The 14,995-nt window shown below is 35.5% G+C and overlaps 1 protein-coding gene across 1 annotated transcript; it reads right to left on the minus strand.

Moving 5' to 3' along the window:
• Positions 1 to 782: 782 nt before the first annotated feature.
• On the minus strand, positions 783 to 14,690 carry LOC148305985 (endoplasmic reticulum disulfide reductase DNAJC10-like). Its single transcript, XM_088265871.1, has 16 exons — positions 14,315 to 14,690; positions 14,012 to 14,177; positions 13,332 to 13,545; positions 12,391 to 12,503; positions 12,040 to 12,135; positions 10,341 to 10,550; positions 5,468 to 5,677; positions 5,168 to 5,294; positions 4,194 to 4,406; positions 3,243 to 3,349; positions 2,987 to 3,152; positions 2,702 to 2,841; positions 2,116 to 2,252; positions 1,779 to 1,898; positions 1,570 to 1,657; positions 783 to 1,239 (listed from the first exon to the last, which is right to left on the minus strand). Coding segments are annotated over exons 1-16 (2,346 nt in total). The 5' UTR covers positions 14,317 to 14,690; the 3' UTR covers positions 783 to 1,002.
• Positions 14,691 to 14,995: the final 305 nt, after the last annotated feature.

A 14,995-nucleotide genomic window follows, 5' to 3' on the forward strand; every position in this document is an offset into this window, starting at 1 on the left:
ATTGCAAAAAATAAATACTCCATCAATAGGTGGAAGACAAATCTTCCAAAACAAATGCATACATTACAGATTTTGTAATCGTCGTAAACTTACATTAATTTTATTTGTACCTATTTCATTCACACATGATACATACCTATTTACATTTTCTGCACATTCCAAGATGCGAGTCAACAATATTTTAATTTAACAAAGAAAATGTGATGCATATTTTTATCCTGCAAATTCAACCGGCACAATAATACTGATAATATCAAATTCATATGAATGTCTTAGGAAAAAATGTAATAAACGTGGTTTAAATATGGAGATTCTATCATACGAGATACAGTGGAACCTCTCATAACGAGTAATTCACATAACAAGGAAAAAAAAGTGTTAATGTTGCTTCCTTAACGACCGATATTTTGCATGACGAGTTACAGGGAAAGGGATTTTTTCACAACATTCACTTGTGAGCCGGGACTTCCGCACCAGTAAATACTAAAAAGGTCTTTTTTTTTTTTTTTTGAATATTGAAAGCATTAACTTTGTGGATCATCTTGATATATTATTTCGAGAAATAAAATACTTTGTATTCTGATCCACTCACATTTTTATTTTACCAACTAGTTTCGGCAACAACCTATTGCCCTCTTCAGGGTTACATTTATTACATGTAATAAATGTAACCCTGAAGAGGGCAACACGTTGTTGCCGAAACTAGTTGGTAAAATAAAAATGTGAGTGGATCAGAATACAAAGTATTTTTATTTCTCGAAATAATATACTAAAAAGGTCGCTTAACGAGTAAGATTCTGGAACGAATTATGCTCCTTATGAGAGGTTCCACTGTACTATAAATTTCTGTTAAAAAAATCTAGGCATTTACATGGCTCACATGCTATGTAACGTTATCCGATTTAACGATTGACAGCGGGCCATTTAAATGCCCAGACTTGTAATTATATGCAAATTTCCCGCCTGTCTAAGTCATTTCTAGTCATGTTATTGTATTAGGTATTATAACTCATCATGCTCCACTGGAGTAATATACGCATCGGCTGCGAGGGCTTTGATTTCGTTGTACAGTGCTTCTTGCTTGAAGGCTTCTATAGTTATTCCTCCGCTTAACTTAGTGACGCCGTCCACGCGCTGGAAGAGTTTGACTGTAGGATAACTCGATATTCCCTCTTGAGAACAGAGAGCGCCATCCCTCTGGCAGTCTACTTTCCCCCCCACTACAATGTTTTCTAGCCTCTGCAAAAAAACACATTTAAAATATAATTGACAATATGAAAAAAAATTGCATCAACATATTAACCACCCTACACATACGAACGTACGTGATACGCGCGTTTTTTTTTCACCATTCCACGCTAACCCGTATGACCTACGCGCTTGAGAAAAGATATCTGTTCTAAAAATATTTAATGCGTACCGGATACACTGACAAATTTTTGTCAGGTTTCATACCTGACAATATTTTGTGACAACAAACGTTGTGATTTTTTTGCTTGTTTATAAAAAATACCCCTGAAAATAACCCGAAGGTAGGGTGGTTAAACATGTGTTGGGAATAGTAGTTACCTGAATGACTGTTATAAATTCAGGTTCGAATTGATGGCAGAATCCGCACCACGGTGCAAAAAACATGATCACCCAAGTTCGATCCTCTCTAAAATAAAAAAAACAACGATATTAAATATTGCATACATTTGCAAATAAACAAGCGGTATGTATATATGTCTTGATTAAAAAATTGTTTTCTTATTTTGATTTAAGAATGTAAATTGTACCTTTTTGACAGCAAGTTGTCTCTATAGTTTTGCTTGTTTAAGTTCACAATTGACGTTGGTATGAAACCGAGAACCCATTTGTGTAATGATGATGCATCTCTCTCGTAACTAGAGTATAATCTAGAAAAACATTATTTTGCACTTAAATATAATGAATATTTTACAATGGAGTGATGTAATGACTATATTAATGGTACATAAAGGAATCGGTTAAGTTCAGAGTATCTTTAAATAGGCAATCAAATAAATATAATATTTTATTTTAATGAAATCGTAGAAAACGTGGATTAAAAATTAAATTTAGCGCACTAGAAATTTATAAGAAAAATATACTTACGCCATTGTATTTAGTCCACGTGACCCTGTTGGATATAATCTGATAGTTGGATATGATCTAATGCCTTGGTCACTGCAAAGTTCAGATTCCTTTTCGCAATTTACCGCACCAACGTGGACGTGTTTTAAATGGGAAAGCTGAAATCAACAAAATTATAAACACAATGAATTAGAGACTAGTATTTAATTGTTAACTGCTGTAAAATTACACAGAAGAAATCCATAAAATCAAATTTAACAGGAATGCGTTTACATAAAACGGATACACAGGAACATCAAAATACCAATAAATGAGATTATTAATCCTATGGGTGAAATTAGAATCACATGTTTTGCAGAATGAGATCTTGGCTAATATTATGGAAGAATTTAAACACCTTCGTAATAAGCAGCGAAAACCGGTGATAAGGAAATTCGGACTTCAAAGATAAATTAAGGAAGGGAGGATGTTTTTATGTGAAACGAAGTGAGGGATAAAGTTTCCCAGAATGATATCACTCAGAGTTAAGGTGAACTAAGGGTCTGCTATAGATAAGAGTATCGTGTTGGCGGTCAAAAACAGTAAGAACTAGAGTTAGAATAAATACCTTTTCAGCCATTTTCCTCCATTCAGGCTGTAGTTTTTGACAAGGACCACACCACGGTGCATAAAACTCTACCACATACACGTCCACCTCACTTTTGCTACCAACTTCACTGTAGAAATTATCACTATCAAGTGATTTAACTAAAAAAAAGATTATTATGAATTATTGGGATCTGCGATTCTTTATTAAGCATTTCACATTTTTATGCATAAAATACCCTCTAATCATTTTGTTATATGTACATATTTAATAATTGTAAAGTTTATAAAATATAATTTTTATTACCGTAATTAGATTTCATCATCCTTATAAATTCCACTATGGCATTTACATTAGAATCCCCTTGAAAAGTGCTGACAGTGCTGGCATTGTATATAGCTGTAGTGGGGTACCTGTGCACGTTGTAACGGGAGCAGACGTGAGAATGTTGAGCGCAGTCAACCGTTCCAAACTAAAATTAAATTACAATTTAAAATGAATAATGTGTAACATGTAATACACATTTCTATTCAACAATAATGATCAAATAAGTTACATTTACCTGAATCACATCTGGAGTAAAATGGTTACTTGCTTTTCTTAGCGCTGGAAGCATCTTCTTACAGGGAGGACATCCTGTTAATAACCATCCTATTATCCAAGGTGTTCCTGAGAAGAATAATAATACTGTAGAAAAAGTTGTATTAACCCATTGCAACACAAAGCTGGCGAATCTACGGCCAAGGTCAATTTGTCACTGATTCACAAAGCCGGCGATTCGCCGGTTTGTCTTTGAAGTTATTTTTTTTACATTAAAACTGAATGGCAATAACTTTCACATCTCTGAACTGAACACACTCATCCGAAACTGCCTGGGGATAAGCCATAATGATCTAGCTTACCAATACAACAAAAATTATGCTTTTATGTTTTGAAATATATAAGTATAGAAAACATAGACAAAAATATCGAATTCCTTTAGTACATAACCATGATACACGATTTACACACAACAAAGGTTTGATAGTCCCAAGAATTAACAATAAATATGGGAGTCGAACACTGATATATTTAGTTCTGAACATTTTTAATTTGTTGCCTACGGATGTTAGAGGTCAAAATAAAATATGGAACAAAGGCAAAATAAAGGAATGGATAAATGATCAAGAGTTAATTTCATGAAAATTGTAAAATGTTTATATTCTTAATTTTTTTTCTCTTTTTTTGTGTGTATATTTGGTTAAAATCGTTAAAAACAATAAAAAATTTATAAAAAAAAAGAACTCCACCGACAAGACACACAAGGTGGCTTGGAGGGTCTCTGCAAAAAAAAAGTTCTACATAAGTAAAAATTGTGATTTAAATAAATGTATACAAATAATAAAAAAATAAAAAATAATAATTATGTCTTGAATTAGTTTGTGAGACTACCTTGTCTATAGAGACATGACTAAACTGCTAAGACCCTCATCCCTCTATACATTTTCACTCTCCAAAGTTATTCTCTACTCACCCTCAGACATGATCCGCTGCAAGTCTTGCGGCGACAGGGCATGCAGGTTTGTGGCGAGTTGGGTCTCTCGAGCGAACCTCTCCACAGTATGCAGAGAGGACCTCCCGTTGTGCACTTCGAAGGCCCCTCCTTTCTTGAGTATGGCCCACGTAGGGTACTTGGCGATGTGAAGTGATGCACAGAGATTACTGCAACGCGCACAATTAATTTCTCCTGAAAAAAATTTATATATCTATGAATTACGAACCGCATGGTTTCAGTTTTTTCTCTTTGGCAATTAGAAATAATAAGAGATTTAAATTAGATAAAATTTTATTCAATTACAGAATTTAAAAAAATAATAATAGGGGAATAACAAAGATAAATAAATAAATATAAAAAATTAAGCACTCTTGTTTTTTCATTCATTGATTCGGCGGTCACTTTGTCATAAAATCTATCGATTTTTAATTTAAGTTTTACTTCGTAAATATCACTATTTTTAAAAATCTATTAAGACACCTGTTTCGATGTATTCCGCATAATTTTCGAACACTGTATGCGAAGACACCTATGTCTAAATTTTAGAATTGTGTCCTTAGGATATTGAAGGTAGAAGAGGGGGTGGGAGCTGTTTCTTATTTTTTTTTGTTTACTACACTTGATTACACTTGTTTTTGTTAAGTTTCCAACATAAAATAAATTTTGGAGCACCTTAATCATTTAATATATAGTATTTGGAATTAGTTTTTGTTGCATAAAACCTGACAGTGCACTTAAAGGTGGGGACTGACTGAAGTCATTTCGGCGTAACGTAACACATTACGATGCGAGCATTCGTATAGTTAGTACAGAGTTCCGAGTGCTCAATCCGAATATCCAATTGCTCATGCTCCGGTCAGTCCCCACCATAACGAATCCACAAATCACCACAGACCACCCTTATGTGATTGTGAAAATAAAAAAGTCAAATAGGATATCAGTAATGGACAAACCTATATTGAATCCGTCCAGAGACGCAGTCAACTTTTTCAACATGACAGTTTTTTGTGTGTCCATATTCAAAGTAAAACATAACAGCCAAGGTGTATCTGCCCCTATCCTTAGTTGAGTCCTTGCATTCTGGAATCAATTTGAAAATTATGTACCAATATCGAAAATGTGCATTAATAATAATGAGCCGAAATACATTAATAGAATTGCCATTTCATATAATTTGCCTCTGTGATCTTGATGGTCAACTATAAAAAATCATGACAAATACAGCTGTCAGCCGTCAAACACAAAGCAATTACCTGGAATCCTTCCTCATTTAATTTTTTTGCTTCTGGCAATAAATCGAGTACTTGATCAGCAATATCCATGAACTCGTTTCCCGTAAGAGAGTGTTGTACCGACGGTTCTCCATCCTTCTGATCCCAAAATATTATACTGGAACCTTCATCGCCACTTATTTCATTTATGAGATTCTTATCATCAGTGAAGCCCACTGAAACTAGTCCTTTCTAGAAACACATGTTTGTCTACATTTCCACAGATAAATTACATTTGATTGCTGTTATGTGATGGTAAATACATACCTTAAAGGCTGGGAAATGGCCTCAGTGGTATATTCTGTGCTGGACAGAACATTCCTAAAAAATGCTGAGAAAAGCCAACCTTCAGGCCCTTAGTGACCGTAGACCCCTAGCAAGCCCTTCTTCCCACGTCCCCGTCGTAGGTCCTGGTAATGCAGTCAGAGCCTTTGGCGAAAACTGTAGCTAACGGGAAGAGGACGAAAGGCGATTGTCTGGCGCCTAATAACGAGACCCCCCCCCAGCTAAGGGAAGGAATACACCCCTACAGAAAAACCAGGATGAGCCATCCTTCAGGGCACCTGCCCAGGCCTCGAGAGCGCAGGGTTAATCACCCGGTCTCTTTAAATAAACATGATTACGATACCAACAACAAGTCAGCCTCGGACACAAACACCTGACTCACGGCCCGGCAAACGTAAAAAGGATAATGTTAAAGATAAGGAATTACTCTCCAACAGTGCAACGCTTCACGTTGGCACATATAATGTGCGAACCATGCGCACTCCTGGAAAAGACCTGCACGCTACTCGCATCATGAAGATGTACAAATTGGACATCCTGGGACTGAGCGAGACGCGATGGAAAGGCTCAGGAAAGAAACTGCTGGAGAAACACACAATCATCTATTCAGGACAAGAGCAGTACCATCGACAGGGAGTGGCACTTATAATGACAGACAAAGCGGCTCGCTGCCTCCAAAAATGGGAACCAATTTCTGAAAGAGTTTTACGCGCAACTTTCAAAACCACAGATAGCTCTGTAACCATACTCCAATGCTATGCCCCCACAGAAGATGCCGACGATCACGTTAAAGATGCTTTTTACGACTCTCTGCACTCCGCAATATCCTCGGTCCCGAAAAGGGACCGCGTCATTGTAATGGGAGACCTTAACGCAAGAGTCGGCACCAACGTAGCACTCGGTCCAACAGTGATGGGTAGCCACGGCCTCGGTTGCATTAACGATAACGGTGAGCGGCTCATCGAACTCGCAACCTTAAATGAGCTCTTAATAGGTGGTACAATTTTTCCTCACAAAAATATCCACAAGTATACTTGGACTTCTCCCGATGGCAATACAAAAACGCAGATTGACCATTTTCTTTACACTGCAGCCCATCGTAGAGAACTCCTAGACGTCCGCACATACAGAGGCGCCGATATCTATAGTGATCATGAGCTACTCACAGGCAAAATAAGGCTGAAATTAAACCGCACTGCCAAGCCAAAGAAGAGGAGTCAGGTCAACATTGATAAGCTGAAGGAGACAATGTCCTGGCTTAACTATGATATCGCCGTCAGGGAGGGACTCGAGCAGCAACATTCCGATGATAATGACCCTATCGAAAGCACATGGCATAACATCAAAACAGCCATAGTTACGTCAGCTCAAAGGGTTCTCGGAATGAAGCCGTCAAATCGACCCAAATGGATGTCGGATGAAACGTGGGAATTAATAGAAGAAAGGGCCAACATAAAACTCTTAAAAGATGCGGAAACTGACCAGGGTAAGCTCGAAAGTCTCCGAGCGCAATATAAATGGAAGCACCTGGCTGTCAAAAGATCCGCAAGGCGGGATAAACGCCGTTCCCTGGACACACAAATAGCAGCAGCCGAACAAGCAGCCCGTAGAGGTGATACTTCTAAGCTTTTTAAGATTACGCACCAAATCTGTGGTAAGCGGCCCCCGACCGCAGGCCCAGTTCGTGGCCCGAGCGGCCAAATCGAGTCTGAGCCCGAATGCGTGAAAAGCATATGGAGAGATCACTTCTGCCGCGTGCTAAATCGTCCACCCCCCTTAGACCCCCTCCATGTGCCCTCAGTCTCTGCCCAACTGAACATTCCGCGAGCACACAATATTTCGCAAAGCACTCCAACGCATACTGAAATTATATCAGCTATTAAAAAGCTGAAAAACGGAAAGGCGCCTGGTGTCGACGAAATACATCCGGAATACGTCAAGAGTGGCATGGACGCTCTCCTCGACCCCCTGTATCACCTACTTTCAAAGGTATGGGAAGAGGAAAGGTGCCCGAAGGATTGGGTAAACGGGGAAGTTATAGCCCTCCACAAAAAGGGTGATCCGCTGTTGTGTGATAACTACCGTGGCATTACTCTTTTAAGCGTTCCTGGAAAAATTCTGGCACAAATAATTTTGGCAAGAATCCAAAAACCAATAATGCGAGTCCTCAGAGAGAACCAAGCGGGCTTTCTACCAGGCAGGGCGTGCGCTGACCATATACATAACTTACGATGCCTGTTACAGCAAAGTAACGAATGGAACTGCGCCCTTGCCTGCTGTTTTGTAGACTACGAAAAAGCTTTCGACAGCCCGCATAGGTCTTCTCTTTGGAATATCATAGAAGCATATGGAGTTCCTGTCAAAATTGTGGCCATTATCAGGGCGCTTCACACTAACAGCGAATGCTGCGTTAGAATAGATGATGTGTGCAGTGAACCATTTGAGGTCTCTACTGGGGTGAAGCAAGGCTGTGTACTAGCCCCATTTCTCTTCATCATCATGTTTGACTTCATCCTACGAATGTCAATTCCACCGGATCGAGGAATTGCAGTGAGTCCTGCTCAGAAATTATGTGATTTAGAATATGCGGACGATGCAGTTCTAATAGATACATCGATCGGAGCCCTGCAAGATATAATTGACTCCCTCCAAATAAACTCCGCTCGGTTAGGCCTAAGAGTGAACGCCAAAAAGACCAATGTCATGTGCAACTCAGCCTGTCCGGACCGAGATCAACATCTTACTTGTGAGGGACGAGCGCTCGTTCGAGTCGACACCTTCAGATACCTTGGAACACTCATGGTGGAGGATGGTAGTGTCCAGAAGGAACTGAATGTACGGCTCGGAATGGCAGGAGCTATATTCAATAAAATGCGCAATGTCTGGGACTCACTGCTTTACTCGACAAAAACCAAGTGTCGTCTCTTTAATGCCTGCATCCTAACAGTGTTGCTGTACGGATGTGAGTCGTGGCACCTCACCAAAGCTCAAAGCAAGAAACTAGCAAGTTTTGAAAATAGATGCCTGAGGCGAATACTGGGTATAAAGTGGTATGACTTCGTCAGGAATGACGATGTGAGGAGAAGAACTCAACAGCCCCTCATACTGGAAGTCCTGAAGAGAAGAAGGTGGACATGGTTGGGACATGTCCTTAGAATGCCACCTGAGGGCATCAACCCCTCATGTCTCTTCTTCCAACCCCGAGGATTCCGGCGCCCCGGAAGGCCGCTGACGACCATTCACCGACTATACTCAGCGGAACTTCGAGACGCCGGACTGACCTGGGAGGAAGCCAAGGAGATGGCGCGTGACAGAGTGACTTGGAGACGACTCGTGTTGGCCATATGCTCCACCTAGGGAGCGAACATGGAAAAGAAGAGAAGAAATACATACACGATATTTATGAAATAAAATAAAATAAATGAATGTGAGTTTTTAAAAGGAAACCAAAAATGAAAAATGAGTTATTGATGTTAAAATAAAGTTAACATATTTACTAACATTCCAAAACAACAAATGTTTTTCAACAGTACCTAAAAATGTAGTTAAAAATTTCAACATTTAGATGTGGTTGATAGTTTCTTGAGTACATCCTTAGTAAATTTACCGAAGAATTGTAATTTTGCATTAACTACATTACACTCTCACATATAAACAAACTTGGTAGGCACAAAGAAAATAATAAAAAATCCAAAATGTGAAATGTATTTAGAAGAGACAATGTTTTTGGAATATTTTGCTTCCAGTTTTCAGGAAGTAAACAAAATAATTTTATGTGTTCTTCTTAAGGTGGAGAACTGACTGCCTGAATGCTCGCATCGTAAAACATTACGATGCGAGCATTCAGGCAGTCAGTACACCGAGCCGAGCGCTCCATCCATAGTTTCGGATGCTCGCTGATGCTCGCCGCGAGCGATGTTACAGCGTTATGTTATGACGAAATGCTCCGGTCAGTCTCCATCTTTAAGTCTGCCAGCAAAACATTCTAAAAATCATTAATTTGTCTCTACTGAATATTTGAGATTTTGGGTTTTTGATTGTTTATCATGTACATACTGAATTGAACAGCAATGTCTTAAAAACTTCCACTAACTAGTATGACTAAAACTAGTACACATTTTATCATTTTAAAGCAAAAATGTTTGTAATCATAAATGTCGTGGTTTATTCTATGAATCATGAACATTTACATATATACATATATTGGTTGAATGTATTATTTTTTTTGAAAATTGGTAAAAAAAACGATGGTAACAAAGAAATAAAATGTCTATAAATAAATATGCACCCACAACATAATACAATACATTTTTTAGTACACATTTTAACTGCAGACAATTTATAGTATATTTATACCTTAAATATTATGTATTTACAGAAAAGAACAGTTAAAAAGTTTTATGGCGTAAAATAGTCATGGATACAATAAATATTGTGACATACATTACAAATTATACAACTATATATTAAACGAAGTGAAAATCAATATATATATTTACAAATAAACACATATGTAAATGTAATTAGAAAATCGATATACATATTTACAATGAATGTATTTAGTATTTACCAAAACGGCGGCTGCTTTAATACGAGTATTTTCATCTGGACATAATCCGTCATCAGAACATAGATAGACCAGCCAGGGGGACTTATTAGGTTCTGGAAGACTTTGGAGTGTTGGTATCTTAAACTGTGTGGAGAAGTGGTGCATCACATACTTTTCCATGGCTTCTGCACTATTGCCACCAAAATATTCTATTCCATTGTACATAGATGTCTGAAAACATTATAACTTAAGATAATAGCATACTTATAGAACTACAAGAGCAACCATAAAGAAATAAACAAAACAAAAGAATCACTACACAATAAATCTGTATAACCTGCTTCCATTCTTCTCTATAACTCTGTATAAAAGAGATACATATAAATAAATAGATAATGGAGGTAGGTAGAAACAAAATAGATCTTATCATTTGGCAACATTATCTAAGATTGTACATCATCAAGAAGAAAGTAGTAACCCTCAACCCAAAGTAATGTGTCCTTGCTCGGAACATTCTAGGAATTCGAGAACACATGATTGTAACTTTAAAGTGTATACATACATATATGAATAATGAATTAATTAAATAAATGAAATATAGAATGGTAATATAGAAAGCCAAAAAGTTTAAATTAGTATGTACATATAATGTAAAATCATGTTTTTTGGGAAACAATAATTAACCTTTTAACCGCGTTCACTTTGTTCCTGAGAGACGCCCGTGCGCGGCGGTATTTCGCCGTTTTTAAATGATTACTTTTATCATGTATTTAGTTAAAAAACGATTTATTTTCCTAAGCAAAAACGTTCAATGGGATTCATTGTGCCTTTTTGGTACACGTGTGTCAAATTATTCTTGAAATATATCGTAATATAAACAAATAAGATCGTAACATAAATAAATCAAAGCACGCATCGTGTGTCACTCTTACCCACTGGCGATGCGTCGCGTCGAGAGTGAGACAGATATAGGGCATGATTATGGCGCGGACTAATTACCGACCGCAAGAAAAATGAGGGATCTGTTCTTTTATTTATCCTTGTGATGTTACAAATTATTAGTCAGATATTTCAACAGATGTCATAAGGCCAAGGATTGACGTATTATTTTATCCAAAGTTCCACACCATGAAAAAATCCCTCCAAGTTGAACTGAGGTTCGAAACTTGGAGTAAAGTAAAAACACAAACGGTTATGTCAGCCGCGTACATGGAATGTTTTGTGAAAACACATACGGTTATGCGAGCCGCGTGGATCCGGTTAAAGCTTTAATTCATTCCTTAAACATTATATGTACATATTATGTTTATGATTTCTGAATTATTCATATTACATAATTATGTTTTCATTAATTGATTCGGCAGTCACTTTGTGGTAAAATCTACCCATTTTTAATTTTGTTTTACTTAGTAAACACATACCACTATTTCTTAAAATCTACTGGGACATGTGTTTCGATGCATTCCGCATCATTACGTTGTTTGAAAATGATGCGGAATGCATTTAAACATGTGTCACAGTAGATTTAAAGAAAAAGAGGTATTTACTAAGTAAAACATTAATTAAAAAAAATATTTTTATTATGATATAATGATATTTTAGCGCAGTGTTGTAATCCTCCAATTGCTAATTATATATGCATTATAAAATTGTGAAAAATACACCATTCAAACAAGTTCTTTTTAAACACATTTTGTATCTTAATAAAAAAAATAATTACCTTTTCATTGTAAAAAAGGAGAGTTGGATATTTATGGATTTGCAAATTCCAGCACAGTTGTCTATCATCTTCACAATTTACAGCACCAATTTTTACCTGAAAACATAGAAATGATATATTATTTAAGGCTTTTCATACATTTGGAAGTTCAAAGATTTTTTTGGTTATAAAAATATTTATAAACATAAAAATTGGCAGAGATCATTTTCCGTCGCTTCAGTTTTGAGATTTTGATGAATGTCTCCTTTACAAAAATCATTGATACTTAGACATAATATATTTGGTACATATATATGTAAAAAAACATGATTAAAGCTGAATTAACATAAAATTTAAATAATTTAGACTTACTACTCCTTCTAGAAGTTTTGCCATTTTTCTCCATTCTGGAGCTAAGTGGTGGCAGTGACCACATAATGGAGAGTAAAAGTTGATAAACCACACACATTCTTCTACACTGCTTTCTACAAAATAATAAATATTTACATTAGTTTAGTTATTAATCTTTTAATCAGATAACTTATGCAATTATTTGTGGATTTTTTAATCATTATTAGTATGATGAAATAAACTTGACTAATAAAAATAAATATGGATCATGGATCCGCTCAGTACAGAAGTTAATGAATAATTATTTGCCAAATGGAATTGGTATCTTGTGATGATGGAATATTTTATAATCGGTTCATAGGTTGGAGCAAAAACATAATGTCAGTGCCTTAACCATAAATATTGAACTGGGGTGGCAGGAAAAAACTGGTAAAAAAACCGAATGTAAATATAAAAAAGGAAAAGCCTGCTGTTTTATCTCCAATTTGGTTAATGCGTTCCTTGATAGGAGCTTACTGTAATATGATCAGTAGGTTTGAGGTAAACAATCGTGAATCCAAAATGTCAAATGTTCAGGAGTGACAAATTGCTACTTTTATTATACAATTTTACATATTAAACAATTTTATGTTCACTTCCTAAAAACTGAAAAAGTATATTTGATTATATCACTAATTTGTCTTGAACATGAATATTTGATGTACCTGATTTATGGTTGATAATCTCACACCTACCAAGTTGTCCACTATGGACATATTGTCCTTTGTAGTTTTTCATTACAAAAACATTTTTTTGGCAAAGCACCCAAAATTGAATGATATATTACAAAAACATTATACCGTATTATTTAAAAAATGAAAATTACTGAAATGCATAAATTTTATCTTTAAATTGACACAAAGAAAGGACGTTTGATCACATTATTAGTACAGATAAATAATGTAAAAATGAAACATATGTACCAAAGTCGTCTCCACTGAGAGTAGCTATTTGTGGATCATCATCGTATATGCCAAACTGGTCCCTGTAATATGTGTAACTGTGGTATTGTGGAGGTGCTTGATTCTTAAAATTTTTGGTGCCATAGAGGTCATAGTCCTTTCTTTTAGCGGGATCTTTTAAAATATCATAAGCTTCGGCTAATTTAACAAAGATGTTATGGGCCTCTGGATCATCCTGAAAAAATATTACATTATAAGAGATATTTTTTAAAATAAACAAAAGGTTTACGTAAGAAACATGAGGGGAGTATTGAAAAACTTTGAACTCAATTATGAAAATATTACTTGTCGAATAGTTTGTCTCTACTTTTTTAATTGTACTTTTGTAAGCACTGCTTTATTCATAAACAAAATAAGTTATCACTATTTTCTATTAATTAAATCATGTAAAGAGTGCAATTTCAAATAAATATAAGGTGTCCATAAAAACTCATAAGCCACATTACTATTTCGCAAATAGAGTATTTGCATTTTAGCACAGTGAAACATATGCAAGAATCTCGAAAGACACAAAACAGCATAGATTTATATATTTTTTATCAGTAAAGAGCAGAAAAAAAATCACAATACACAGTAGACACTTTTGTTTTCCAAGGTTGAAATATCAAAAGTTGGTAAAAATTAATTATTTATTTTCTTACCGGATTTTTATCAGGATGCTTTAAAACAGCAAGTTTCTTAAATGCTTGTCTTATTTCACGGAGATCAGCATATTTTCCTACACCTAACAAGTTGTAAAAATCATCTTCCGCTGATAAACACGGTAAAACAAAGAAACAAATAATATACAACAGATGCTGCCCGAACCTAAAAAATAAAATGAAATATAAAAAAAAATGTTTTTAGGAACGATGCATAATTTTTATTTATTTTCAAATACTGAAAATATTAAGTTTTTTATGAAACAATGTAATCATTACCACTTTAATTATATGAATGCTTACATTATAAAAAGCGTGATGAAACGTCCTCGCTTCTATCAGCAAAATGTTATCAGTCACCGCGAGTATATTGAAGTAAACCAGGATATAACATAAATTAATTAGTTATATGAGATGAGAACTTTATACAGAGTACCATAATTTATCAAAAGCTGTGAACTTTATGTGTCAAAATATTATCGTAATTTGCGTTCGCAGCTAAACACATTAAAATGTATGGATAAGTACAATCCATGCAGTAAAATAAATAAACCGGCTGTCTCAAAACTGTGCACAAGATCGTAAAAGCGCGATATATTTTTATAAGATCGTGACCAGTGACAGTTGACGCGGTGACAGCAAAAAAGCGCATGAATTCTTGATTGTGTGGGTGTTATTTGTCGAAAAACATATGTAGTGGTGTGCATAGATCATTGAACAAAGATGTTTAAATATTATTTAGAATTTAGCTTTACAGCTTTTTTTTGTAAGTACCTACCTTCGTAAAATAATATTTTAACCTCCTTCTTGGTAAGGTTTTACAATTCATATAGTTTTGTTTTAAATATTTCATTTGAAATCTATAGTAATAAGAATAATGAAAAAAAAATGTTCTAAGAAAAAATCTAAGAAAAAAAAATACAATAACTCAAATTCTTAAATTTAACACAAAAAATACAACAAAATATTCCATTTTATGACCCA

This window comes from Brachycentrus maculatus, unplaced genomic scaffold, assembly GCF_059751285.1.
Source record: "Brachycentrus maculatus isolate JH-2025_06_01 unplaced genomic scaffold, ASM5975128v1 h1tg000258l, whole genome shotgun sequence".
Lineage (NCBI taxonomy): Eukaryota > Metazoa > Arthropoda > Insecta > Trichoptera > Brachycentridae > Brachycentrus > Brachycentrus maculatus.

What these genes read in the sequence shown, in the direction of transcription:
- LOC148305985 (XM_088265871.1), bottom strand. An exon ending in TCTGGACGGATTCAATATAG is followed by an intron (nt 4,407 to 5,167) that starts GTTTGTCCATTA and finishes AATTTTTTTCAG; the next exon opens with GAGAAATTAATTGTGCGCGT. An exon ending in GATGATGAAATCTAATTACG is followed by an intron (nt 2,842 to 2,986) that starts GTAATAAAAATT and finishes TCTTTTTTTTAG; the next exon opens with TTAAATCACTTGATAGTGAT.